General features: G+C 52.8%; 10 protein-coding genes across 10 annotated transcripts; 4 read left to right on the forward strand and 6 right to left on the reverse strand.

The window, feature by feature from the left end:
* Positions 1-208: 208 nt before the first annotated feature.
* BO66DRAFT_459288 (uncharacterized protein) lies at positions 209-1727 on the reverse strand (the record flags this gene model as incomplete). The annotated part of the gene is made up of 2 exons (XM_025652249.1): positions 1013-1727; positions 209-889 (listed from the first exon to the last, which is right to left on the reverse strand). The coding sequence occupies exons 1-2, from the start codon at positions 1691-1693 to the stop codon at positions 209-211; spliced, it is 1362 nt and encodes a 453-aa protein (XP_025500396.1). The 5' UTR covers positions 1694-1727.
* A 1603-nt stretch (positions 1728-3330) lies between these two features.
* Positions 3331-4156, reverse strand: BO66DRAFT_441924 (P-loop containing nucleoside triphosphate hydrolase protein; the record flags this gene model as incomplete). Its single annotated transcript, XM_025651378.1, has 4 exons — positions 3331-3447; positions 3511-3696; positions 3744-4051; positions 4120-4156. The coding sequence occupies 4 exons, from the start codon at positions 4154-4156 to the stop codon at positions 3331-3333; spliced, it is 648 nt and encodes a 215-aa protein (XP_025500397.1).
* Positions 4157-4571: 415 nt separating this feature from the next.
* Positions 4572-5242, forward strand: BO66DRAFT_459290 (thiamine-triphosphatase; the record flags this gene model as incomplete). The annotated part of the gene is made up of 1 exon (XM_025652250.1): positions 4572-5242. The coding sequence occupies exon 1, from the start codon at positions 4625-4627 to the stop codon at positions 5240-5242; it is 618 nt and encodes a 205-aa protein (XP_025500398.1). The 5' UTR covers positions 4572-4624.
* Positions 5243-5671: 429 nt separating this feature from the next.
* Positions 5672-6274, reverse strand: BO66DRAFT_441926 (ATP/GTP-binding protein; the record flags this gene model as incomplete). Its single annotated transcript, XM_025651379.1, has 1 exon — positions 5672-6274. The coding sequence occupies one exon, from the start codon at positions 6272-6274 to the stop codon at positions 5672-5674; it is 603 nt and encodes a 200-aa protein (XP_025500399.1).
* A 255-nt stretch (positions 6275-6529) lies between these two features.
* On the forward strand, positions 6530-7850 carry BO66DRAFT_394490 (radical SAM enzyme). The gene has a single exon (XM_025647999.1). It carries the CDS (start codon positions 6618-6620, stop codon positions 7596-7598), a length of 981 nt encoding a protein of 326 aa, XP_025500400.1. The 5' UTR covers positions 6530-6617; the 3' UTR covers positions 7599-7850.
* Positions 7851-8362: 512 nt separating this feature from the next.
* Positions 8363-15575, forward strand: BO66DRAFT_474106 (uncharacterized protein; the record flags this gene model as incomplete). The annotated part of the gene is made up of 1 exon (XM_025653115.1): positions 8363-15575. The coding sequence occupies one exon, from the start codon at positions 8363-8365 to the stop codon at positions 15437-15439; it is 7077 nt and encodes a 2358-aa protein (XP_025500401.1). The 3' UTR covers positions 15440-15575.
* Positions 15576-17619: 2044 nt separating this feature from the next.
* Positions 17620-19080, reverse strand: BO66DRAFT_404579 (uncharacterized protein; the record flags this gene model as incomplete). The annotated part of the gene is made up of 1 exon (XM_025648940.1): positions 17620-19080. The coding sequence occupies one exon, from the start codon at positions 19078-19080 to the stop codon at positions 17620-17622; it is 1461 nt and encodes a 486-aa protein (XP_025500402.1).
* A 2502-nt stretch (positions 19081-21582) lies between these two features.
* BO66DRAFT_404580 (uncharacterized protein) lies at positions 21583-22471 on the reverse strand (the record flags this gene model as incomplete). Its single annotated transcript, XM_025648941.1, has 2 exons — positions 21583-22120; positions 22185-22471. 2 exons carry the CDS (start codon positions 22469-22471, stop codon positions 21583-21585), a joined length of 825 nt encoding a protein of 274 aa, XP_025500403.1.
* Positions 22472-24223: 1752 nt separating this feature from the next.
* On the reverse strand, positions 24224-25412 carry BO66DRAFT_172459 (alpha/beta hydrolase). Its single transcript, XM_025642307.1, has one exon. It carries the CDS (start codon positions 25363-25365, stop codon positions 24406-24408), a length of 960 nt encoding a protein of 319 aa, XP_025500404.1. The 5' UTR covers positions 25366-25412; the 3' UTR covers positions 24224-24405.
* Positions 25413-25673: 261 nt separating this feature from the next.
* BO66DRAFT_172472 (uncharacterized protein) lies at positions 25674-26317 on the forward strand. Its single transcript, XM_025642308.1, has one exon. The coding sequence runs from the start codon at positions 25803-25805 to the stop codon at positions 26175-26177; it is 375 nt and encodes a 124-aa protein (XP_025500405.1). The 5' UTR covers positions 25674-25802; the 3' UTR covers positions 26178-26317.
* Positions 26318-26837: the final 520 nt, after the last annotated feature.

The following is a 26837-nucleotide window of genomic DNA, read 5'->3' on the forward strand; positions in this document are numbered from 1 at the left end:
TGTTACTCAATCGAAGCTACATGTGGAACTGTAATTTAGAATGTGGGAACTCTTAGGTGGCGTCCCCGATCGTGTTCCTGCACACGAAAGGATGGATGAGAGGGGTATTCCTGGCTGGGCTAGGTTAAGCACGAAGCTATCATGCTCCGAAAAATTAATAGATTTACCATTTTTAAATACAAGATCGTCCTACGGCCGATGCTCCTCTCTAGGCTATGGCCGTGTCTCTCCTTTCATCGTCGATCCTCTGACTCACGCGGCAAAGCTCTTCATACTCTTCTCGAGTGACACTCGGAGGTGTATACTTCAATTCCAACCCCAATACCCGCAGCTCCTGCTCCAATCGTGTGATCCGGTCCCATGGATACTCCTCCGGATTGGTGGGCAGGAAATGATGCGGGTCCGGGTCGAGGTTGAGCTGAATCGTCCGCAGCGCCGGGTGAAGGTCCGACGTGGCGACGGCAATGAATTTGGCCAGTCCCCGCAGCCAGTCCTCTTCCCGTTCCCCGAAATCTTCGCATGCCATCTCATGAAAGGACAGGTTCCAGACAAATGTGGGCACGGTTGGGAGAACCTGCTCGGCTATCGTCGAAGGAGAACCAAATCGTTCCTGGGACCCGGGACAGGTGACTGTGCGCAGGTCGCGCGACCGCGCCGCATGAAACTCGGCAGCCAGTGGAGAATGTCCGAGAATTATACGTCGGAGCACATACGAATGCGCCTTCAACCAGGCAGAGAAGAGGTATTTGTCGACGATTGCTTCTGTGGCCATCTCAGTCGCGTATCCTGATCCGAATGCAATGCAAAAGTCGACCGGGTCGCCGGGGTTGGGACGTCGCTCGATCACATCACTCTGTACCGGCACGGGCCAGAAAGTAATGAGATCAGACTAGATGCTCTTTGAATTTCACTTTCGTATAAATTCTAGCAAGGTGGAATGTAGTGTGTTGGGGAGAGAAGGGGGGTAAAATCCAGAAGATAAAGGACAGGAGAACAAAAGGGAAGGGAAAACCTGTATTGCGTCACCACGCTTGCGCGCCCTCTCGTTGATCGCTTCAAAGACTTTCCTGCCAGTGCCCGGCAATCTTTGTAACTCCTCTTGCCCGTGTAGCCGACAGTCGAAGCAACAATCAAACCCATAGACGGGCGAATCAGGTTCAGTTGCCAGCTCGATCCGCCTCAGGGAAGGGAGCTGCCGGAGAGCATATTTAAGAATTTCCCAACGACTAAGGTCAATAATCTGGCCCGACACAGCTTTAGTCCGTGAGTAGGTCCTGTCCTTAGGCGCGAGGAACGCCACGCCCCAGATCTTCAGGATGCGGACCGCGCGACACCAGGTGAGGACATCGGCTGCCGCCGTATAGTCGTCGATTGTAATGTATTCAGCGGGGTATATCGGCCTAAGATCCAGGACCAAAGACCGGACAAGTAAGGCCAATGCCTGGTTTGATTGCAAGGTGCGGTGCAGACATATGACTTGTGGTTGGCAGGGGAAAGAAAGCTTGAGGTCGTGATACTGAATGGGAAGGGCGAGGGGGTAGAACCGCTGACAGGTGAGGAGAATGGCGGTGAGGGTGTGTCGCGAGTCTTGCAAGCAGACCTGGAAAATTTGGCCGAGGATCTCGGGCGGCAGATCAAGAATCGATACTCGAGACACTTTGGTAATTGAGAATTGGGGTGTTGATGAAGGCATATGTGTGGGGGAGCATGAAGATGGTGATTCCAGGCTATCTAGGAGGAATTGGAATTACCTTACCTAGTAGTACTGTATACCTAAGGTACCTTATCTACACGGCGGCCGAGGCGGTGAGCTGTCCTCAATCGGTCCGAGGAGGCGAGGCCCGGGCCCGGGTGACTCAAACCATACCTAGTTTAGACAGAGAAAAGGCGCTCTTCAGGCTCCAGGCTTTCGATATTCCTAGCGTTCCCACAGTGGTTGTGGAAACTGGCTAAAAGCCCTGGCCAACATAGGCCAGATGTACAGAGGTTCTCTCGTAAATTGTTTAGCATAAGTAAGTACAGGAAAGAGAATAGTCATCACGAACAACTTAAAACTCCCATTCGTAACTCCGTCTCAGCAAAGCATATACAACCGGCCCCTCCTTCACGGAAGTTGTTCCACCTTTTCAGCATGTACTTCACTACAACTTCAGTAAGAAGAGTATTGATAGTGGCGTGAGACTTGAGCTCCAGCTCTATACTGCCTGCGTGGGGAGCATCACCACCTAATCTTTATATCCTGGTTCGCAGATTCTTTCCCCCCGTTACATACAAGTACCAATTTCCATATCTTCCTCCTTGCCTCAAGGATTCCTCTTACTAACCTGAAAGCACACGTTATCGATAGGCTAGCCTAGAGCGCCCGATCTGGAACCCACTAGATCGTTTCTATCTTATCCGGTAGTTATACTCTTCTTCTCAAGTTGTATCAGCATCGTGGTGAGTCGGTAGTTCTAATACGCACCCTGCCTTTTGCTCTTACTTGCCCAAAATACACATATTCTTTTTCCTTTTGCAATTTCAATTCGTTTACTACTTCTTCAGTCTCACCTTTTCGTGAAAAAAAAAACCCAGATATTCTGCTTATAATTTTCATGAGAAATAAACTACAGTATGCAAAGCGGCACCAGGGGTTACAATATAGTCCGCTATCGCCTCTCGGCAGCGACCCCGTCGACCCACTGCAGATCAACGGGTCAACCTTGCGAATAGGGTCCCGCTCGCTGGTAGTGGGCCCCTTACCAGTGGGCCCCTTACCCGTGGGTGTTCTTCCGGTACGGCCCGGTTTTCAGACTGGGCCAGTAGTCAGTAAACAATACGGACGATACTGTAAGCCCCGGTTAAAACGATCACGCTTATAACAATGCTTGGCGGCCCACTTTTTGAGCCAGTTATATCACCTTTAGAAACGATAAAAATAAGGTATATATCTTATAAAGTAATATTTTGATTTTTCTTCTACATATATATATCGTTATAAAGAGGCATATATCACGTGCAGTCACATGTAGATACTCTTATTGGCTAGACAATAACAATATTTGCCTTTAACGATGCTAAGGTCTGTAACAAATTCAATCGTTATAAAGGGGGTTTACAGTACCTGTTCGTATTCTATTCTCTTCTTCATATCTGGGCTGGGGCTATGACATCATGAGCGGCTACTAGCAAAATGTCTGCCATCGAAAATATCTTGAAAGACGTTCGTGACGAAGCTGGCTTGGTTTCCGAAGACCGAGTCGGTATACTACAATAAACATTCAAAAAGTCTCCAATAACAATCTGCGGACCAGGCACAGGTGTAATGTACAGTAAATTGCGTCAACAACCTCAGCCCAAAACATTCCCATCCGAGACCTCCACATCTTCAGAACTTTCTTTCGCATATGAAGTCAAACCTTGTAGCAGCCGTGCATAAGAGCAATCGATATCACCGCTGGTATCAACCTAGGGGCAACATCACTAACAAACAACTTGATCAAACACCAGCAGCAAGATCCATCCTCATACCTTCACCAATACTCCTCGCCTCTGGTAACGTGCAAGAATCCTCATGTTCTCAGCACAGTACTGCTGATACCGCGCATCAAAGGTCGACCCATCGTCAATTCTACCGGGAAGCTGCCTGGTCAAGAATCTCTGTCTGGCTAGCGCGCCCGGACAATCGAAAAACAAGACCAGGTCGGGCGAGCCGATCTAGAAAGCGAAGCGTTAACTCATCATTGAGCACTAGTAGTCTGTACTGAGCCATCGGGCATACTTGCCGCTTCTTCAATTGGCGCTGCTTGCTCAAGGGTGCGTGGAACTCCGTCAATGAGCAGCCGCAGCTTGTCTTGGGCGTCTTGTTTGAGATCTGCGATGGCCTCGCGCAGGATGGGTGCGAGGTCTTCCACCTCCAGCAAGATGCTTCTCTGGATCTTGTCGAGGATCTCAGGGTCCATGCGGCCAGAACGAGCTAGCTGTCGCAAGAGGTCGCCCACTGATAGATGATGAAACCCGAAGTCGGCTGCGAGCTTGGCGCACAGCGATCCTTTGCCTGCGCCGGGGGCTCCTGTAGTCAAAGCAATATTGTTTTAGCTGAGAGGAGAAAGGCGTTCTGTATATGATTGGAATTCTTACCAATGACATAGATGCGAGAGAAGCGGTGGAGGTCCATGGTGCTTGTGGTGCTTGTGGTGCTTGTGGATGGTATGTGTTTTTTGTTGATGTTGACAGTGGTAGTGGTGGTAAGAGAGTAGAGACATCAGAATCTTCTTATCTAGGCTTTCTTGGGAGACTGAAAGTCATCTGTGAATTAAAGCGGATTTCTGAAGGGTACTAGGTAGTGAATAAAGCCTACGACACTGAATTCGGTAATCTGAGACCACCCCGCGTCTGTGCTCTCTCCATCTACATCGACTGCACACAACAAATTCCCCCCCCCCCACCCCACAAAATCACCACAACATTAACATGAGCAACAGCTGCATTGAGATACTTTGACAAAGCTCTAGATCAGAAACAAAATCCGTGCTTATCCAGTCCACGACAAGACAACAGACAAAGGGAGCGTACATCTCCTCAGCCCACAACACCAATTCAACACCCATCTCAATTGTCACACAGAGAAGCCCATACTACCAAGATGCTCCTTTTAGAAGTCGAACGCAAATTTCGCCGCCTGGCAGTCGACAAGCTCCACCTCAACAGCGGCCACCCGCCCTTCCACAGCCTCCTCTACCGCGGCACGGAAACCTTCCACGATACCTACTACGACTCGGCCGACTTCCTCTCCACCAGAGGCGTCTGGGTCCGCCGACGCAACAACACCTGGCAGGCCAAGATCCGACGCGGCGGGGGCTACTCCAACTCCAAATTTGAGGAGCTCTCCACGACCGCCGCCATCTCTGCCTACCTGGCCGAGCTCACGGGCGGAACGAGAACCGACGCGACGAACCAGTTTGGGCTGACGCCGATGGCGTCCTTTACGACACTACGCGAGAGCTGGACCGCGGACGATGATTTTACGATCGTGCAGAATGTCACAGACTTTGGGCATACCGTCGGGGAGGTGGAGCTGGAATTTCGGTGGGACTGCAGGGATGATCGTCCTAGGATTGAGATGGAACGGTGCAGAGCGGCGAAGATGGCCGAGATGGATGAACGGATTACGGCGTTTATGGGGCGGTATCACTGGGCGTTTTGTGTGGGTGTGCCCAAGGGGAAGTTGACGGCTTACTTTGAGAGAGGAGTGGGGAAGTAAGGCTGGTCATGATTCTTGTGGCTTGAGAAGGGGCGAGTTTGGGAGTTATGGATTGTCTTGGGGGCTGGGACTTGGGTCTTGGGATGTCTTTTGTTTCGTAGTTTCTGTTTTCTGGCTTGTGTACGCAGTGCATGCGCCTTGCAGTGTTGTCCAATGGTACAATCTCCTCTCCTAGTATGCTTTGTGGTACAACATGACCATTATGGATTTTGCTAATCGCAAGAGATGTGCTTCTTTCTCGAAGCTATTCGTGGCACCTGAGTCGTACTCTGGATATGATAGTATGACTCTCCTGGTTTACGATCAGCTCGTAGTCATGATGAGTGGCCTGTAGAAGACTCACAATCCCGGCTGCATAGCATGCAGCGGACCCCTTGAGTAAGAAAACAGGCAAGGAAGGAGTCGAGAACCATCACCGATTCTTTGGTCTCACGACCGAAACATCCCCGACTTGGCAGAGGACCTGAGAAGGCCTTCAACAAATTGCACTCGTTGTCCCAAGTCTTCCATTCCAAGCGGGACAGTCACATAAGGAATTCCATGACTCTGCAGAGCAGTCCGGAAAGCTCCGGCGATCGAACGCCACTCTTCAACATCGTTACATGCCACGCGGACATGATCGCTCGATAACCAGCTCGCGTTCTGGGGCTCGCAAACGACGACGCATGCCTTCTTCATCTTGTCCCGAAGGACGCGCCATTCTTTCAGTTTTGTCAGCTCCTCAGCCGCTGATTGTCCCAGAAACACCTCAGCGTACGCGATAGGATCGATTCCTGATCTATCTGAAATGAACCATTTGCCTTTTAGCTTTTCTTCCACTTGGTGTTGGGCTATTATGGTGCGCTTTTGAAGCTCCAGCCCCGCGGTGGGATTTCTGACATCACTTGCAGTGAATCCGTCCGTGCGCATGATGTTCCGGACAAGCTCGTCAATGATCGCGGGGTGGGTACGGAGGCCCTCGACAAGGGTCGTCTTCCCGGTACAATGGGCTCCGACAAGGTAGATGTTGGGTGGCTGGTACTGGGTGCTCATGGTGGTATAAAACGATCGACCTAGACCGTGGTGGAGAAAAGGCTGGAGGAGTATATCAATGACTCCCTTTTCTTCGAGAAATGTGTTACGGTGAACTGATGACGGATTGATCGCTGATTTTGATGACTTTCTGCAGCAAAAGGAGTTCATAAAGTTGCGTTCCTGGGTACAAGAAGCTATATACCCAAGAGCAGTGAGCCAGGGTCATCTACATTTTCCACTTGGGAACTACTTATAATCCCCGTGTGCTTCATTCACTGCTTTGCCTTGACTTTGCTGTCATAGCGTTGTGATCTCCTTGAGAAACTTCCGGAATCTACTCATTATTCCGCACACGGACAAAATGTGTTGTTGGGTCGTTCTACTGTCATGGATTTTGGCACTGACCATATACCTGGCTCTGCGGAGCTATTGTATGATCCACAAACCCTCGAAACCATCCAAATGCCCGGTTTCCGTGAACTACCACTTCACCCGACGGTGCAACAAAGCCTGCGGCTTCTGTTTTCACACCGCATCTTCCTCACACGTCGAGTCCCTCGCAAACATGAAGCAGGCTCTCACCCTCCTCAAAGATGCAGGCATGCGGAAGATCAACTTCGCCGGCGGCGAGCCGTTCCTCTACCCCGAGAAACTAGGCCAGGTGGTCGACTACTGCAAGGAGACCCTGCGCCTGGAATCCGTCTCCATCGTCACCAACGGGAGCAAAGTGACGGAGCGGTTCCTCGCCCGACACGGATGCAACATCGACATCCTGGCCGTCTCGTGCGACTCGTTCAACGAGTCGGTCAACGTTGCCATCGGCCGCGGCTCCGGCAACCAGGTCACCAAGCTCTACGGGATCCGGGACCTCTGCCGGGCGTACGGAATCAAGTTCAAGATCAACACCGTGGTCTGCCGGCTCAACCTCGATGAGGACATGAACCCGTTCATCGAGGAGCTGCAGCCGTTCCGCTGGAAGTGCTTCCAGGTTCTGCTCGTCCCGGGGGAGAATGATTCGGAACGAAGGCTTCGCGATGCCCGCAGGTTCTTAATCCGGGACGAGGAGTTTGCTCATTTCTGTGATGTTCACCGCCGACAGAGAGCATTTGTACCGGAGTCGAATGCGCTTATGGCGAAGTCATATTTGATCCTGGATGAGCATTTGCGCTTTTTGGATCGAGATGGTCGTGAGCCGTCGCCTTCGATACTGGAAGTTGGGGTTCAGAGGGCACTTGAGAGTGTCTATTGGGATGAGAAGAGCTTCATCTCGAGAGGTGGGATGTACGATTGGTCGAGGGATCAGAAGTCATGTTCGGAAACCCACAGAGATTTAGACTGGTAGGTGACTGATGGAGCAATGGATTCATCCTTTGTGTTTCTTCACGCGATCGAGCAAGCCCGACATAACCTTTGGTGGAGCTCACACGCTTCGTTCCTGAGCTTGATATTCTGGGGACCTGGTTCAATATATAAATGACAGAGCCGAAAGTGCACCATTCGCACGCTCATTTTCCAACAAACAATTGCAGGTCTGAGCTAGACCAAATGAACAGAATATGCTTCAGAAAGGATGGAGAGATATGTTGACTCGAAGAAATCGCAAATGGCAACTCTCTCAAACAATGTAAAACTAAAGCAAAAGTGAGGTCATCCTGTACGCCCGCCGAGTCGGCAAGCCACCAAGTATAATTTAGCAGGCGGAGAGCGGGTAAGCGGGTAGGCGCCTGCCTACGCCTGCCCCGAAATTAAGGCCGCATCGCCTAATTGAGGCGCGTCTTCCGCCCCCCTCACAATTTCTTTGACGCGTCGAAGTCTATGGTAGCTCCGTCACCCAGAGAACAAACCCACCATCCATTCACTACAAACGGTCTAGAAGCTCGTGGAAGAGCTTGCATCATCACTCCCTACGCAATTTCTCTTACACTCACAAAATACCCAGTTGGAAATCATCCCTGCCGCGAAAACCCCGCTGTTGCCGTCCACGCTTTTTGTCCGCGTTAACACGCGCGCATCTCCTTCCGATCCCAACCACCACCACCACCACCACAGACTTGTCGCCACGGGATGGAGAGTTAGGGAGATGGGCCATCCGTGCCAGGAATACTAATGGAATCATGGCGGGAGCGAGGCTTTGTACCGGACTCAGACTCGGAGGACGGGTTCGACAGCCAGGAGACGCTCAATTCTTCCCGCAAGGATGACGAGCGGGCGATCGAAGGCTCGGCGGCTGCTGCGGCGCTGGTCAAAGATGTCGCAACCAATACACGGGTCACTGGAGCGGAGGAAAGAGGCACCGATCCTTCGCAGGATGTGAATGGGAGCGATCTAGTTCGTTCTTCGACACTTGACTCGAACGTTGAAGTGAGTCCTACGCACAATCTCCCCACGCACGAACCGACGGCAACGGCCGACCACGCATACCAAGAGGCACCAACGGAACAGCCGGCAGACGAGACCACCCCTCGAGCGAGTGGGAAGTTGGATGAGTCGGACCAAGTCTTGGGAGATGCTCCACGCAGCGCCTCATCGACCCCAAGGGCACAAAGGAAGGCAGCTACCTGGGATGATTCTAGTTCTGAGGACGAATTACAGTTTGAATATATGCGACCTCGAAAGCCGGCCCGGGTCTATACTCGTGTCAAGAGTGTTAGTCAACCCCAGCCACCGGAAGAGAATTATGACTCTTCCACGCCGTCGTCGCCTCTCTCGTCCCTTGATTCGCTGCGCCTGGACTTTGACGATGAGGAGGATCAAGAGGACAATTTCGCGGACAATGATCAGACGCAGCATGAAGAGGGAGCTTCGAATGGCCAGACGGCGCTGGAGGATTTGATGAATTTGGATTTGCCAGGGGAGGGCTCGCCGGAACAAAACTCTACGGAGCAGGATGTCATGGAGAAGGAATTCACAGAGCAAGTCTCGACAGAAAAGGACACAGAGGAGCAATGGCCGACAATGCAGACGCTCCTGGAACACAGTATGACCGAGCAAGACTTGATGGGACAAGAATCGGCACAGGAGCTCCCGCCGCTGGACATTCCTGAAGAGCTACTTCGTGAGCTTTCCCAACCAGCGCGGAGATCTCTGCGAGAGCGCAAGGCTATTCAATTGCATCCGTACATGCTGGAAGATGTGAAATATCGCAGCCTTATGCGAGCGCGAGGAGTCAAACCAGTGCGCGTGGCCCAGCAGGAGATCAATCGTCCGGGTGCTCAAGAAAGTCAGAACCAGGACTATGTCGACCAACCAGAGCCAACGTCCGATAGTCTGGGAGCTGAATTTGAATATCTGCCGTCATCTCCACTCGAGACTCGACTTCATGTAGAGAAAAGGCCAATTGAATCATCTCCGGAGCGTCGACACCATCAGGCGCCACGAGCTCAGTCTACTAACCGGCTCCCGGGTCCTACCGTAAAGAGGCGAAAGGTGTCCAAAACTGCAAATCCTCAACGAACTCCTCGGACTCAGACCCAAGCCCGGTTACAGGTAGTCATCGATAACGTCTCATCCCCCGCTAGCCAGGCTAATAAGCCTATCTTCGAAATCCCGAGCCCACCCCGCTCGGAGGATGATGGCCCATCTGATGTGGAAGCTTCCACCACTTTCCGATTCCCTAGAGGTTTCACGCCTGCGTTGAATACTCCCAGTACTGGGCCACGAGCTGCGACCACTGATCGAGATGTCATGGACTGGTCTGCACCTGAGATTGAAGGCAGTATGGATGATGGGCACTTCGAGGCCACTGCCAGTCCTCTGGTCCAGGAAGGGTCTCAGGCTCTTAGCGAAGAGGAGCGGGAGGAGACTGACGGCGAAAGGTCTGATGAGGATGAAGCTGCAATGCGGCGGCGTTATCAGCGACGTATTAAGGGAGTGCTTCCAGCATCATGGCTGCGATTGGATCAGCAAAAGCAGAAGGAGGTGCAGCTTGGCTCAACGCAGCGGAACAATGAAAGGATGTCTGCGAGAACGGACGAGATGAAGGGTGTTGCTAGGCGAGTGCTGAAACATGGCGGCAATGCTAGACTGCCGGGCTCGATAGACGCACTGCGACAGCTTGCCGATTCTGACAGCGAGGACGGACAAGAAGACAAAGACGCCGACGACGAATCCATTTCACGTCCGCCGGCGGCTCGACAAGGGTACGAGCATACATCACTGTATCACGATATGGATGACGACATCCCAGTAGACAACCGGATCGATGACATGTTCCCCCCAGTCCCTCGCTCTACATCGGGCCTTAAAGCTCGAAAACAGGGAAAGAAAGACACTACCGTCAAAAAAAATGGTGTTTCTTCTAGTCTTGTATCCAAAAGGTCTCATATCAAGAGACAAGCAAGGCTAACGGATCACATTTACCGGACACAGAAACAAGAGAAACGAAGAGCGCCAGCTCTGCCTAATATTGGTGTTTTGGATGCACCAGATGTTGTTTCTCGACCTCGAAGCGAACAGCCACAGTTTCTCAGGGTTGCCGCACGCAAGGCGCGTAGTCGCCAGGATAAGGGAAGGAGAAGCCCGTCTCGCAAGGTCTTCAAGTTTAATTCGCACGCAGATACTGAAGATGCGAATGCTTCGTTGCATGAATGGCGATCAGGTGATCTTCGACAAACCAGACTGTCTCATATGCAAACCAAACCTTTCAAGCAGCAGACCTCGCGAGAAGGCCATGCGAAGACACAAGATCGTTTCGGCATGAAAGCAGGTCGACCGCCTGTAACAACCATGGCATCTTCACTATCGTCAATACATCCGTCTAGAGACTCGGGAGAACTTGGTGTCCGAGTTGAGGAGAACCCTCGTGATACGGAATTAACAATTCCGCCCCAAAGGTCAAATGGTGATGATGTATCTCGTGACCCCGGTAGACCAGAGCAACCAAGTAATAGATGGATTGTCAAAAGGAACTTCGCAGTCACCTCCTTTACGAGAAATGGCTTTAGACCTGCGTTGCTCGAAGAGGTGAACCCAGCCGGTCGACCTGTGTCTTCGGTATCTTTCCAACGATCACTATCGCAGTTGAACCGAGATTACCGCGGTAAAAACCTTCCTCGAATAAGGCGTGAGAACGTGGTCATGGATAGGTTCATCGCGAGTCGCAGTGCAACACCTGTTTCGGCCGAGAAGTCAAATGGACCCGCCACGGCCCAGATGCTTGACAAAGCGAGCGTCAGACCCCAAATTGTACAGACCCGGTTGCAAAGTCGTCAGGGGAGGAAGCGTCCACCAAGGCGGTTGGAAGTCAATACGGTCCAAGAACAGGAGCCGCCTCTTCAAGAGACAATCACAATCTCAGACTCGCATTGGGTAGCCGAGGAACCGCAGCCCTCTGGGTGCCCCGTCGAGGCCCTTGAAGGGTTGCAGCGAACATATACCATCAACTTCAACATTTCTCCGTTGGTTTCAGGAACGTTTTTTCATGAGTCAACCTTTATCGGAAGCGGAGAGTTTTGTCGCTCGCTGAAGATTCTCACCAGAAACCTCGACACTGACGCTGGATTTTTTACTTTGCATCTTGAAGATGAACGTCACCGTTGGGGTGCTTGGAATGATGCCGTTTCCTCCGGTCTCGGACTTGCTTTCGACAAAATTGTTGAGGAATTGGACGGATCGGTCGAGGGCCCGGTACAGTCTCTCACTCGAAGTGTCGACAAGCAAGGGTGCATGGTGTACCGTTCCTTGATCAAATACGTCACAGACAATCTGTCCTTCATCGATCCCATCGATAGGACGGGGTTTGTGAGGCGAGCGCATAGCCTTGTTTGCAAGGTCAATGACACCTTGGCGACGTTGGTCCCGGCAACCGAGCCGGAGATGGATCACCTTCTGACAATCTCTTCTTATAACGCTGTATTCGTGAACTTGCTGTTTCAGATCGCAGGACATGAACTTGTCGAACGCAGTGTTGCTGACGAGGTTATGATCTTATTGAAGCTGTCGTCGAAGCAGACCATCGCTGTTATCGCAAGCGAATTGGGGCAATCCAGTATTCGCAAGCACCTACAAGATCTGGAGTCTGCAGAGGCCCGCGAAAGAGGCATTCGCAGCGGCAGATCTTCCTTTCAAGCATATGTGATTGTCCGGCATGTGCTGCGCAGCAATGATAGTGTGAAAGGATATTTCGAGGATCTGCTAGCCCAGGCCTACACACTAACTGACGAGGGCGACTTGAGCGAGTCGAAAAACGTCCCTCAGCTGGAAGCTGCGTGGCGGAACGTGTTCACATCCTTGCCTCTGAACGAATTTGATGTTCGTGGCATTGCCCAGATTGGCTCACGGTTCCGTGAACAGCAGGACAATTGGCCCGTGATCAAAATGCTGCTACGTCCTGCGCTTGAAAGCTACGAAGCCACTTCTGTCGGGCAGCCTGTCTCGTATTACATTTACTGCCGGGCTTTGTTTCACAGGTGCTTCCACCTCATCAACGGCTGGGGTTGGCGGGATTGCAAGCCAGTCTTGGACACTTTATACGATTTTTTTGCCAAGAATACTTTGTACAATTTGAGGCAAGAAGAGAACTACAAGTCCCCATCTTTCCTCAATGAACTTGACCGCAATCCTTCGTTACACGTGCAGCCTGGCGAGCCATGCTTTCATATCTTGTTGAAGATCATTGCAAGTGGATTAAAGTCGTTGGCGAAGTCCTACGATAAAAAGAAAGTTCGGAATTTTGCCTGGCGCCTGTTGCCGAACCATGGCCGGATGTACCCTAAGGAAAAGCCCATTCAACAAACCGACTTGGATGCCTTGAGAAACCATCACGACCTGCTTTGCACGCTGTACTATGCAGTTCCTGACGGATGCCGACCCCGGTTGGAAACCATTCGGGATTTAGTTCATCCTGCAAGCTCTCATAGGGAAACATGCAATATCAGTCTTCGTTCCTGGGATCGATTGGTTCGCTTTAAGCTATCAACTGACGAAGAAACCTCGGGGCTTGAGGCATTTGCGGACTGGCACTGCTATTTCGTGACCGAGCTATTGAAACAGCATGCAATGGCTCGGCAAGAGGTCGAGGCCCAGAATACAGTTGCAAACAAATTCTCCGATAAGTTGGTTGAAAAAACAATAGCGCAGAATCAGCGACAAATTGAATCGCTGCTGAAGACGGCTCTGAGCAATCTACGAGGTGCCGTCAAGGCGGCACCGAAATTGGAGCATGCTCAAAAATTGGTGTCAAAAATGCCAGTAAAAGCGCTATTAGCGCTTTTCAACCCCCAGCTTTCTCGCGTCAATATCATTGTCACTGAATCTCTACTGGTGGTACTTGCCTATCTTGAGAAATGCAACGCTTCTCAAGCGCAGGCCCCAGGAACAGCAGGTCCACCCGTTGCGCTGGACGACGATAGCCAAGAGTATGGGGACTGGACTGACATTGAAGCTGTATGCGGGGAGATGACTACTACAGCAGCACCTGAGATCGAGTATGTAGAGCAGGCCTTCCACCCCGCTGTGTCCCGACTTGTCTCCAACTGCTTTGGTGAAGACCATTGTCCTGAGGACGCAATCCTTCTCAGTACTGTCGAATGCTGGACCTCCATCGCACAAACACTTGTTCAGCACGGACTGCGACATTGGCACAGCTACTTGACTCCCTACAACGGCGATTCGTGGGCAGCGCTTCGATCAACTATGCAGACAAGAAAGTTCACGCCCTTTTTCTTGGCAAGCTGCATCGAAAAAGACGCTCGATGCATCGTCGACTGTAAAGTCCAGATCCTTGGCATGTGGATGGCCAGCTTGGTCGAAAGGGTCGCCTTACTGAAATACCAACACCGCTTAACAGAGGCGTTAGTGAATCAAGAGGATGCGGATCCTGTATTTCAGAATTTGCCTTTTGCCCTGGACCGCAAGCAGGGACGATATTCTCTCAGCTTGGAGGACATCAGCCAGCGCCGGTTGTCGCTGATATCTAGTCTCTTGTCCAACATGCGCTCGCATCTCCAAGACCTTGAAGACGCAGGCGCACGCGAATACTCGAGCACAAAGCAAGAATACGCCGAGGCAATCCAGAGAATGATGTCATCGATGAAGGCAAATTATCAGGAGCTAGGAAATGGCACCCAGAGCGTTCAGGGCGCCTATGTCGATCTCGTCCATCGAGTTGTAGGGTTCCTGCAGCAACACAGCAGACAAATCTGCCCTATTGATCCGTTTTTCATCGATCCAGCTTCTTTCCCGCTGCCGTCCACGGACCCGACCTATATCGTCGCCAGATTGAAGAGTTATGAGCCCAAGGTCTCGGTCGAGAGTGGGGCGAAAACGCTAGTGGTGTTCGTCCAGAGCGTCTCGGAGAGGGCGGCCATAGATGGTCAACAGGATTACCTTGTCAACCAGTTGCATTCCTCGATGAGCGAGACCTATGAGAGCGGCAGCCCGGACAAGCCCACGTTGAGGTCGACAATGCTGCAGGCTGTTCTCCCTGCCTACCTCGAGACAGCCTTCAGTAGCCGGGCGGCTTGGATAGTGAGCCGGCCGATTGTGCATACCATCCGCCTCGTCTTCGAGGAGCTTCTCTTCACCCTCGACTCCACAGACTCTGCGTGTGTGGGGTCGGTATTGAATATGGTCGCCTCTGTCTTCGGACCGTCGTATCGTGCATTGCAACTTCCTTTGTTCCGGAACGTCAACCTGCTTACCGACCCCGCCGCAGCGGTGACCGCTGCTTCGTTCTTGGAATTGATCACGTCCGCCTTGCCGATTGTAGACTACATCGACCGCGGCACCATAGACCACCGAGCCGCCAGCGACAACATCCTCCTCCAGCTACGGGCCTTTCGCCAGCTTGCTCTTATCGCCCTCTCCCTTAACCTCGGAGAAAATGACGGTCACAACCACCTTTCAGCAGCAGCAGCCGTCTCCCCCGGTGGCGGTGAATTCACGCAGTACGCCGCAGCCTTCACTTCCCACCCAGTGGCCCCCACAGCCCCAGCGTTCTTCCCCGAGCTCCGCCACAATGCAGCCCGCGAACTACAGTCTTACATCTACGAGCACTGGTCCTGTCACCAGGGCAAATACTATTTCACCCGCCGAGGCGGGCACCAACCCCAGGAAATCGAAATAGCACCCGCAGTGGCTACTCAACTCGAGCAATCTCCCCTGCTTGCGTTGCGGACTGCGGCTCAAAACTTCGTGGATACCTTAGACAAACTTGGTCTTATTGAGGATGATGACGATGAGTGAGGCCTTCTTGTTTGGCTTCAACTGGTTTACGGTGCTGGTGAGTAGGTTGAGTTGGGCTATTCTGAAGCTTATATATTCATGCATGATGATTCCCCCTTGTTGAGAGTTGATGTACCGGCGTATGGTCATGGATGATGGGGTTGATAATGGATTGATAATAGTAATACCATGTCTCCTTCCCTCTACATTTTTCTTCGCTTGCTGGGTTTGTGTCTGGTGACAACCATGTTGCTGGACTGCTAAAATGCTCTGCCCACCCTGTAAGTCAGTTTACGTGACTAAAAGTAGCGTGGATTCTGTCAAACGATTATTTTGGGAATAATCCCTGATCGATAAGGTGTTGGTTCGGTTCGATTGGGCCAGCCACCACAAAATCCGCGTCAAGGAGGAGGAATATGGGCGGCTGAATATTGAACAGATCCCACATCAATCCATCATCCCAGATGGAGGGGGGCATCAATCGCTCCCATGTGGCCGATGTCAGTTGCGTCGTGCCGATGCCTGGACGGAACCAGAAGCCCGGGGCGCCGAGACCTCGTCACGTGGTGAAATCTGCCCTTCCCCTTCTGTTTCTGCCGAGTGCAGGGCTATCACGATACTGAATCTCCTGGCGGCGGGCTAGTTGGTGCTGTAGGCCTTCGAGATTGTACTAGATATGCGGTCATCCTAATCGATACCAACGTCTATCATCCCACTATCGAAGGTTTCGTAATCGTCCTTCGCACCACCCCTTGAGGAAGGGATTTGATGAAATCCGACCGCAAGCAGCACGTTCTATGGCTTGCAGTACGAGTCATAATTAGAATGATCTGCAATCTATAGCTTGACCTCAGATGGTCTTGATAGTTAAACCTTATACGTGCGATCTGGACGGGTCGTCGATTGGGTTTGCCGCATGAGATTTCTTTGTTCACGTCGCGTAACCGCAACCTTGTTGTTGGGTCATCTCCATAATTTCTAAAAAAAAAGAAAAAAAAAAGAAGACGAGAGATGAGAAAAAGCTTCTAGAGCATGCGGCTCCCTCGTATCCTCTTCGCCAGTATCCCCGGATGTCGAACGTGGTCTAGACCCCCGGGTTTAATAGACAGGTCTGCGAAGATGTGCGATTATGTTAGGTATTGAGACATCAGGGATAACAATCGACCGTACCGACACTTGAGTGATTACTTGGAGTAATCAGACTGGGAAGATCGTTCAGTGTGCTATTTTTTTTTCTTCGAAGATGCTCCTGTTGACATGCCGAGTGTCTGTGTAAGAGATCCGAGTGTGTCCCCATCCGATGCAGACATCTCACTAGACCATGTCTGAGGCATTCTTTAGGGTAAGGTGTTCGACGACCGGTGTACCAGTCTTTCCAACCAGCAAGGTGGCCATCACCAGACACCATGGGAAGATCTGTGACGCAGACAGGCTATATTGATCTATCCTCTGGTGTGTAAAAAAGATGTAGCGTAGAAGGCTACAAAAAGCGGTGGGACTCAACGTGAAGGTGTGGCCAGATTAGGTCACTTGCTGAAGAGGCCGAGTATGACCACGTACTACCTACGAGATAGTTGATCCTGATCAAGCCAACACTCTTTACCGTAGGTTAGAGAGCGGCAATAGCAACAGCAGCCAAAGTAACAGCGGAGCTCAACAAAGTTACGCAGTGCAGATCGATAGTGGCAAGTGCAAAAATAGCCGGTGATCTAAATATGGCAAAATGAAAGGACGCATTGTGAGACTAGGGCTATTGCAAAACCCCTAGACTGGACTAGTTTGATGTCATGGCTTTTATTCAGAGAAACCTAACTGACTATATTATCATAGCACTTAAGTAGATTTCATACTCCACACGCCAGGAACCATATTCAAGAGCATTCGAATGATGAATAACCATAAACAGTCTGAGTTAGGACCAATTTGGAGCTATTACAGAGCTACTCAATTTGATGTGTTACAATTATTGTTTCTCACCACTGCTATCGATTTACCGTCTTTGTCCCGATTGTTCCGCTTTCTATCCGCAAATAATCCGAGGTTTATCAGCGAACAACACTCAGAGGGGATGAGATAGAACCGGACCGGCGGATCTGAAATCATTAATCAAGACTCTACTGACGAAACTCGTATCGGAAAACACTGCTTATTGTAAAAGACTTACTGATGTTTTGCAGGAAGACTAGAAGGATATGTCATGTTTAAGCCCTGGCAACGAAGTCGCGGGCACGACGCGAATCCTTGTAATCCCAGAATCGTTTAGCCGAACTTCCAGTACTGCTGCTACCAGATCCACCGCCGGTTACAGTACTGGTGCTGCCGGATCCAGTGCTGTTGGTGCCACTTCCAGTGCCGGAACCGCCGGTTGCAGTACCATTGCCAATGCCTTCGGTATTCGGGGCAGAGGCAATAGCGTCGGCAACCCCAGTTCCAGTATCGCCAGCGTCGGCCGCCTTGGTCGCAGCAGTGGCGGCGCCATTCCACCCACCACCACCGGCAGCGGCGACAGCGACGGCAACCGCGGCGGTGATATCGCCATTAGCACCGGAGGCGGAGGCGACGGCGGCAGCGGCAGCAGCGGCGGCATTCGATCCATTAGCCCCATCGGAGGCGGCGGCGGCGGCAGCAGCGGCAGCAGCACTTCCTCCCCCGGCGGCGGAGGCGACCGCGGCGCAAGCGTCGGCGACTGCCTGGCCATCTCCCCCAGCGGATGCGGCGGCCGCGGCGGCCGCAACAACAGCGACGTCCGTTCCATTGCCACCAGCGGAGGCGGCGGCCGCGGCGGCCGCAGCGGCAACACCCCCGCCGCAGGAGGTGACGGCCGCGGCAGCAACAGCGGAGGCGGTGTCCGCTCCGCTAGCACCTGAGGCCGCGGCGGCGGCCCCGGCAGCAACGGCGGCAACGTTCCATCCACTCGCACCAGCGGAGGCCGCGGCGGCGGCGGCAGCAGCAGCAGCATCATCACTGCCTCCGCCAGCGGCGCTGTTGGCAGCGGCCGCTGCATCAGCGACGTCCCCTCCGTTACCACCCGAGGCGGCGGCCGCCGCCGCAGCGGCAACCACGGACACATCCGTCGCACTACCTCCACCAGCCGCAGCGGCAGCGGCGGCAACGGCAGCGGCTTGGGCATTCGGTCCTCCTCCAGATGCGGCGGCTTTCGCTGCAGCGGCGGCTGCATCCTTTCCGCTGCCGCCTGAGATGGCGATGGCGATAGCAACATTGACCACAATAGTAGGTGGGCCAGAGGGGACTTGAGGGATAGCGGTAGGGGTGGTAGTCGGCCGAGGCTTGCCGGAAGTCCCAGAAGAAGTGCTGGCCGTGCCAGATGTGGTGGAGGCCGTGCCAGATGTGCTGGAAGCCGTGCCAGATGTGGTGGCGGCCCCAGACTCAGTGCTAGTCGTGCCAGGCGAGCTGGAAGTGCGGGAAGAGGTAGTCACATCAGCGGTGCCAGTCGTGCCAGGCGAGCTGGATGTGCGGGTGGAGGCAGGGGCAGTCGTCGCAGCGGCGGTAGTCCGTCCAGGCAAGCTGGTCGGAAGCGGAGAGGTCACCTGTCTCTCTTCCAGAGGGGGAGAGCCGGGCTCTGGGTGTGCAGCTGGGTTGGCCACTGCTAACTGCATAGCAAGCTGCAGCAGCACGATAAGGGAATAGAGTGTGGACTTCATATTGAACCTAATTCAGTGCTAATCTTGCTTGTTGATGTTACAGACTGTATTGCCATAAGTCGCAGAAGGACTATCTGCACCGCTTTTATATTGACAAGCAGCGGGTCCAGATGTGTCGCTCGGGACAAAAATATCCATCCAACAGGTCTAGAATCAAGGAAGGATCTAAAAGCAGAGGTCTCACATCCTCGAGAACTTTCTTGGCATACGACACGATATACGACAGAATAGACGATACGATATACGACACGATGTTCAATACTGATAACCCTTAGGCTTTGGTCTAAAAAAAGGCCTCCTCTACAATGTTGCAAGCCAGCTGTAAAGTCTCCATGAACCATTCTTGATTACACGGATACGAAAACCATTAGTATAGGTATCGGAACCATATCGCATCACAAGAGTGAGGATTAAGGTTACGAAACAAAGAAACCTGTATAAGATGCATTTGGGAGTCCTAGCTTCCGGACTAAGCTGCAAGTCATTGGTTTTGACAAGCTCCTTAGCCTGACAGGCTGTCACTATAGGAGGAGCGGAAATCGCAGCCACCCGTCGATCCTCCCGCGCCCCGCCCTAAGCTAGCTAACCCGAGCCCGCCATGTTCGTGGTTTCTTTACGCATGTGGGATAGACTTTCTTATCTGGGCTTTGGGTGGTGAACCTGCCCCCCCTCCCCGAAAAAGTGAAGAACGGGCCAAGAGATGGTGCAACGGTCGAGAACAAACGATCGACCGTTGTGGGGCTGCTGAAGACGAACGAATCTTGCGGGCTTGGGAGTCTGGACGGCTAGGGCTACGTCCGCCTGACCATGGGTCAGGCGCTGCGGTGAACCAAGATAACCTTAATGGTTGACACGAGGCTTACGATGGCACAACCATGGAAATGCTTAGACTGGTCGCTCCAGGTGTTATGTCAAGTAGCATATCATAGCCGGGCCCTGTGTAGTTACTGGCATACGCATCCTCCTATCTCGCGATTTAACAGGATCTATTCCCAAGCGATGTCGAGGCGTCAATACTGCTGTAGATAAAATCAGCGCTTTGATAAAGCCCTTAACTGGAGCTCAAACAGTGGAGCAAAAAAATGGATAATTGCATCATTGGTACTGGACCGACAATTGATGTGTATATTGGGAGGAAGATAGACTGTTCCATACGGGATGTTCCAGAGCTGGCCGTCTCACGCCACCATAGAAGTGTCTATCACATCGCAGCCCCCCGCCAGTTCACAACGTAAATAGAACACGCAATAACCAAATGCGGTTCCCTCCATGAGCAGTTCACGCAACTTCGTGAGGCTAAAGGGCTCTGGTCCATTGGGCCAACCCGTGATTCGAGCTCTTCTGCATGGCCACCCTGCTGTATAATAAACCACCCATGCCGTTTGCAGCAGAGCATTCAGCGTAGCGTGAGACTGTGGGCCCCACCTAAGCCGCGCAACCTATTGCCGACACATTGATTGACAGTCTTGGCACCGGGCATAGCCTCAACGTGGGAACAAACAACGAAAGCACGTCACGATTAAGGTCGAGCTCGTTTCGAAACCGAAGATTCTCATCTCCTTCGATGAGCCAACCTCCGGTCCAGATGGCCAAGCATCGTACAACGTAGCACGGTTTCTGAGAAAGCTCGCGGATGCTGGACAAGCGGCACTAGTAACCCTTCATCAGCCATCTAAGTTACCGGCTGCGTCTATTGAAGAAGGGCAGACACGCTGCCTATTTCGGTGATACCACTCCCCGGAATATGCTGAACCCACGCGCGAGCTCGCGTCAATAGTCCACGCGGCGCACTCCAAAGGACCAACCGGCAACAATGGTTTGGATAATGCGATACCGCTTCTGTATCCAATCGAGGCTATTTCTGCGGCGGCGGATGAGTCTTGCCCCTGTTCCGCGACGCCGGGTACATCCACAATGGGATGCGCATTCGTATCGGACTCGGATCTCCAACGGCTTCACGTACTGGAATATCGGCGAGCCCGTCCGCGATCTGCAACTGTGACTCTCTTGTAGAATTCCATCGTACCCGGGGTGATCAATCGCCTCCAACCGCTCTTCATCGAATGATGCGACCCGTACACTGCGGGTCTTTCTGCAAGCTCTTCTGACATAGGGGCAGGATTCCTCGTGATTCTTGTGATTAGCCCGTACGCGCTGGTTCACTTGTATGTGGCTTTGCAGACGCGAGCATCGACGAGGGCCGAGCGATGCTGTGACAAACAGATATAGGGCCATGGGTGAATTATGTTGAGAATGTTTGCATAGAGAAGGTTTCTAGACCAGCACATATGGAAAGAGAGCAAAGGTGGATCAAGCGCGGGAAGGAGATATTCCCATTAAAAGTCTTATCCTCTAGGGAAGTGAAGGCAGCAATTGTATACAATGAAGAGAAAAGCGCCCTCTTTTTCGGAGCGTAGCCCACCAGAAAGGGGGGGAATAATGAAAAGAATCCATATCGAAGGGAACCGACACCCATTTTCACACACCATCAAGAAGCAGAATCTAAGAAGAAGTCGGGCAAACAGTCGTCGTCGTCTTGACCACCACCGTCTTCGTCGTCGTGAACGGGATGTGGTTCGTCGTGGTGGCCGTGTACACGGTCTGAACGGCGGCCGCGGCCGCAGGAGCAGCCGCTGCATCTGCATCGGAGGTAGTACTAGTTGTTGTGGCGGTGGGGGCAGAGTGGGTGATGGTGCGGGTGTTGGCTTGTGTGCGCGTTTGCGTTTCTGTTTCTGTCTCCGTCTCTGTCTCCGTCTCCGTCTCGGTGGCAGTCGTGGTGACGGTGGCGGTGCTGGTGACGGTGCTCGGGGCCGGGGGGTTTACTGCTGGGGCTGCTTGATTCGCGGCTTGGGTGTTAGTGGCTGTGGCAGTGGTGGTGACGGTGGTCGTCGCGGTGGAAGTGGAAGTCAGGACGGCAGTTGAGGTGGTAGTTACAGTAGCAGTGGTGGTCGTCGTGGCAGCCGGCGCATTGGCGGCGGGGGCGTTGGCGGCGTTGGTGGCGCCGCTGGAGCCGCTGTTCGTGGGGATGCACATGCAGCCTCTGTTGGCTTTGTTAGTTCAGTCCAGGGTGTTGTCTTGGGGTTCAGGGGAGAGGGCTGGCTTACGGCAAAGCCTGGCCGAGGAGCTCGAGGCCCAGGAGTTGCAGGGAGGGGGTGTTCTCGCTGGCGCACATGCCGGATTGGAAGCCCTGGGCAATACACTGTTGTCTCTGGTGGTTAGTATATGCGATGCCGGAGGGGTTAGAAGGATTGTGGGAAGGCAGAGGGCGACTTGCCTGAACAATACAGACGTTGGCGTCGCATGATCGCTTAGCGAGGCTACCGTGCGAGGGCAACGCGAGCGCAGTGTAGCTGCTGCATGCGAGCAGGAGAGTTACAAATGAGGTGCGCATGTTGATGGTTGATTTATGGAGTGTGCAAAGCTCTTCGATTGGGTAATGGCGAAGTGTTGAGGTTGATTATCGTCTTGGTGATAAAAAGATCGTGAGGCGTAGTTCTTGGTTGTACAATTTCAAGCCGGGGATTCTGAGGCATTTAAATCCTGCCTTTCCAGAACTCTCGCAATGCTTACATTGAACTCAAGCCTTTGAGGCTAGCAGTGTGGAATTCGAGAATGATACATCCTTTATCCTCCCTTTCACGCCATCCGAGCTAATTTTGGGGTATCTTCCCCTTGAAAAGATTAAGGAATGCGTGGATCTCGAGATATAACCGTCCACCCCTCGGGTGGCTTTGCAGTTGTTGCCCGGAAGACCAGGTGTCAATAATGTGGAGGGTCAGGGTACCCCAGTAACCGGGCATCTGTCAGTGCATCTGGTATGTGTAAGTGTAAGAAAGAAGCATTCAATTGGCGGAATATAGAGGTTGACCATTTGGGTTCGGTCAGGTACCCGAGAGTTGGGTCTTCCCCCTTGCTTCATCCACAATGCTATTCTTCGTCTATCAATCAAAACACACAACAGCAATCGCTCCTCTCCTGGGCACCAACTGAGAAGGGTTGACTCTTTTTTCTATCCTTGACAGTATGTTGTTTTTCATGGAGTTAATCCGAGAGATTGGGCCTGCGCTAGTTCCTGGACGACCAGATTTAGATTTCTCCCTTATGAACCCGAGAGTGGTCGCCACTGTCAAGCTTTATGTTGCTCGTTAACTGTACCGAGCACATCGGTCTCACAAACTATATATAGTACAGTTGAGAAATCGAACAGTAGGGTTCTGTTGACCAGAATTTCACAACCAAATCCGAAGGAGTACCACAAGCAGTCAAATTTTGTTAAGGTCATGGCCAAATAGTAGAATTACGGGGCCTGTGACAGAATTACTCTAACTTTTTGATCGCCTGTTCTCTAGAGAACTTACATCCCAAGCTGTACAATCTTGAAACCAAAATACAGTTGGTTGAACGAAGTCGCCCAATGGCCCCTAACCGTATGATATATACAAGCTTGATCGTTATGCCTACTTCGCTAGTCTACTCTTCAAGACAAGGATCACTTGATTTAAAGCACAATCTGCGAAAACGCTAAGATTCAAGACAACTTGGCGCTCGGGATTTGACATGTGAATAACGCTCGCTACCTTTGAGATTAAGTCATATCACCGCGATTCCGCTCCGGGGCAGGGACTCAACCGAGGGGATGTTTCCAAACCTTGTTTGTGGGAGGTACAAAATCGTCACTATCGCCAGAGTTGATAGTCAGACAACAATGACATGGATTCGTGTGGGAGGTTATGGTTATCTGTGTCATTGTCACTATGTGGGCGTTTGGGGAGGTATATTTAACCGCTACCAAAGACTACCTTGATTGTCGGTGAACTCGAAATCGGGCAGCAGGCTTGTAGCTGCCTCAACGTTTGCATAGGTATCTGCTTTTGCCCCGTTGCTTTTACAATTGATCCGTAGAAGATGAATTTGTAAAACAATAGCAGGACCATGATTCTGACGGCATAATTGAGATTCATTAGCCGAGAGACGCCATCCAAACCACCCGAGCTATCCGATAACCGCCGAGCCCTAAGTCGGGTCCTGCCGTGCGGGAGTGCCTGAGGCCCACGATTGGTCCAGCCGCGTGGTGCTACCAGGATCCTAGTACTCTCGTACTCCTACTAAAGCTGGAGCATTGAGAACTAACTAACATCAGTGACAAGTACCATTCAGCATAGGCTACAGGCCTCTCGGCTAGACAGCTTCAAGCTCAGCCGCACCATGCAGTTCATCAAGAAAAGGGGGGTAAGAGCAGTGCCCGGCCAGCGGCAGGCTGAATTTACTTACAGTAAGATACAGACTGCAAAACCTCACCAAACCGTGCAGCTGCACTCTCCACTCTCACACAGCCTTGTCAAGCATCTCACGCAGTTCATCCGCAACAAAGGCCGGATTATCCCTCTGGACAAAGTGGCCGGCCCCCGGCGCCTGAAGCGGGCCCTTGCTCCGCTCCGCGTCGGTCAGCCTCGCCAGCCCCTCATTGAACCGATGCCAGTAGGGATTCAGGTAGAGCTGCGTGAGCCGCGGAGGCGCGCCGCCCATCCTCTCGAATTCCACCTGGAACGTCTCGAACTCATGGCCCACCACCGTCACCCAGGGCCCGCGGCCGTCCGGGCCCTGCAACCTGGGCCCGTCGCTGGCCGGCAAGAGCTGCGCCAGGTTGCGTCGGCTCAGACCCTCGCGGCTGCCGTTGCTGGGGTGGAAGACGCGTTGCATGTAGGCTCTTGCGGCGCGGATTGCCTCCTCGTCCACCCCCTCTGGCAAGCTGCGCGGATCGAACCCGGCCGCATCCGGGTCCGGGTAGATGGAGATGAAGTCGGAGTTGGCGAGCACGCTGTCCAGGAACAGGAGTCCGGCGACGGTGCCGGGGTTTTCTTGGGCATAGAGGCGGGCCAATGCGCCGCCGATTGAGTTTGACACTAGGATGAGCGGGAGTTCGCTGAGGTTGGCGACGCCCATCTTCTCCGCGGCCACCTGGGTGAGTAGCTGGTGCAAGTCCCGGACCACGATTAATGTGTCGTGGCCGTGCGTGGGGTCCTCGGCGGTGCTGTCGGCGGGGTCTCGGTCGGTGGTTTGGCCCTGGCCGTACCGGTCGTAGGTGACCATCGCTGGCAGGCCGGCGGCGGGAGGCTGGGCCTGCAGGCGCGCGATGACGCCCTCCCAGGAGGTCTGCGGGAGTCCAAGGCCGTTGACGAAGACGACTAGAGCCGGCGGCTTGGCGGCGCCCACGGCGGGGTGGAAACTGTAGCTGAGCTGAGCGGAGGGCTTGGTAGCTAGGGAGATGAATCGGTAGTGCGACATGGTGAGGGAGGAGATGGTATTTGGATAGACGGGGGTATTGAAGGAGGGCAGAAGAGATGACAGACTAAAGTTAGGGAGTCGGGGCTATCGAGGGCAACTTATGGGCAGTAACTAGTAGGCAGGTATAGTAAGCGGGGACCACCTCATGGGGCTAATGCTCTTAGCTTTCGGCCCGTCGGTTTATTGCGCCACAGTCTACGGAAGACACAGCCCCGAGTCAGTGGATCCACTGCCTATATCGAACTATATGTAGGTTAGCTTAAGCACGAGAGAAGCCACAGTCTCTGTTCCGATCAAATAAGCAGATCCTAAAATTGTTGCATATCTGAAGCATCCCTGGAGCCGTGAAAAGCTTCTCATGGTTCGCTGTGCCGGGTGGGTAGATTAACTCGATACCTGTTCTGGAACTTGAAAGAGAGAATACAGCAACAACCTACATGAGTTACTGCAGTGAGTCAAGACTACGTCAACACCGCTGGTGCCTCCGCACCCGGCTCCGTCACCTGAGCGAACCGAGTCAGGAGCCCTATGGTCGTCATCCTCGACCCGTGCGAAATCATCCTCCCAAAGGGGATGAGCCAGCGCAAACACATTCACCGTGCGAGAACCACACCACCAGAGAATCACTCCAGCCACCTACCGCAAAGGCCCGTCGAGATGTGAAAGCATCACGAAAATCCACCCTCAAGGCTGAAACACAGGCGCGTGTTACTCTGGACGCGTCGGGCCTCCCTCCACCCAATCACAGCGCCCCCTCCGTCGAGATGTCAACCAATCGCGAAAATCCACTTATAGGGCTGTTCCACTGCTAAAAGGTGTCTGGGACGTGTTGACAGGGGTGTGACGCGACGGGGGCCAATCGCAGTGTCTGGTCTGGCGAGATGTCAACTGATCGCGAAAATCCACCTTTAGGGCTGAGCTCCGCTGCGGACGTGTTGGCTGGGACGCGGTGAGACATTCACTGTCGCGTGGTTCCGTGGGGGTGATCTGGATCTTATCTGATGGTGTTGCCGGTTGAGGTGCGGTTGTTCGGTGGGTGGTAGGTGGTGGGAACCTGGGTTTCCGGGTACTGTACCAGGTGGTGGTGAAAGGATGACTTCAATGAGCATAGCGGGGAGGAAAGAAGTGGCGATGGACCGGGGAAAAGAGAATTTTGAGGGTAGGAGAGGCGCGGAAGAAGGAGAAGATCATGGTGAAGAGATGGGAACGAAACCAGTCCATTCTCTCAGTGCAAGCACGGTGACTAGGTTGTTTCACTTGGCCGCGGGTGGCAGTTGCAACCTTCCCTTCGGTTGCTTGTCTGCACATATCATATTGAGCTAAAGTAGTAGTAGTACCTTATATCCTACCCCCAAACCAGGTTACTTATGCCTCCTACAATTCATGTTGACAATGAAGCACGGCTTCACAGCCCAGTGAGAGGTTGATGCTTAGTTCTGTGAGTTCATTGGCTGACTCGAATTGCCCTCACT

The sequence above is a fragment of the Aspergillus aculeatinus genome (genome assembly GCF_003184765.1).
Source record: "Aspergillus aculeatinus CBS 121060 unplaced genomic scaffold BO66scaffold_49, whole genome shotgun sequence".
Lineage (NCBI taxonomy): Eukaryota > Fungi > Ascomycota > Eurotiomycetes > Eurotiales > Aspergillaceae > Aspergillus > Aspergillus aculeatinus.

Excerpts from the sequence above, each read along its gene's own strand:
- BO66DRAFT_172459 (XM_025642307.1), bottom strand. The coding sequence starts at position 25,365 with ATGTCGCACTACCGATTCATCTCCCTAGCTACCAAGCCCTCCGCTCAG.
- BO66DRAFT_172472 (XM_025642308.1), top strand. The coding sequence starts at position 25,803 with ATGAGTTACTGCAGTGAGTCAAGACTACGTCAACACCGCTGGTGCCTC.
- BO66DRAFT_394490 (XM_025647999.1), top strand. The coding sequence starts at position 6,618 with ATGTGTTGTTGGGTCGTTCTACTGTCATGGATTTTGGCACTGACCATA.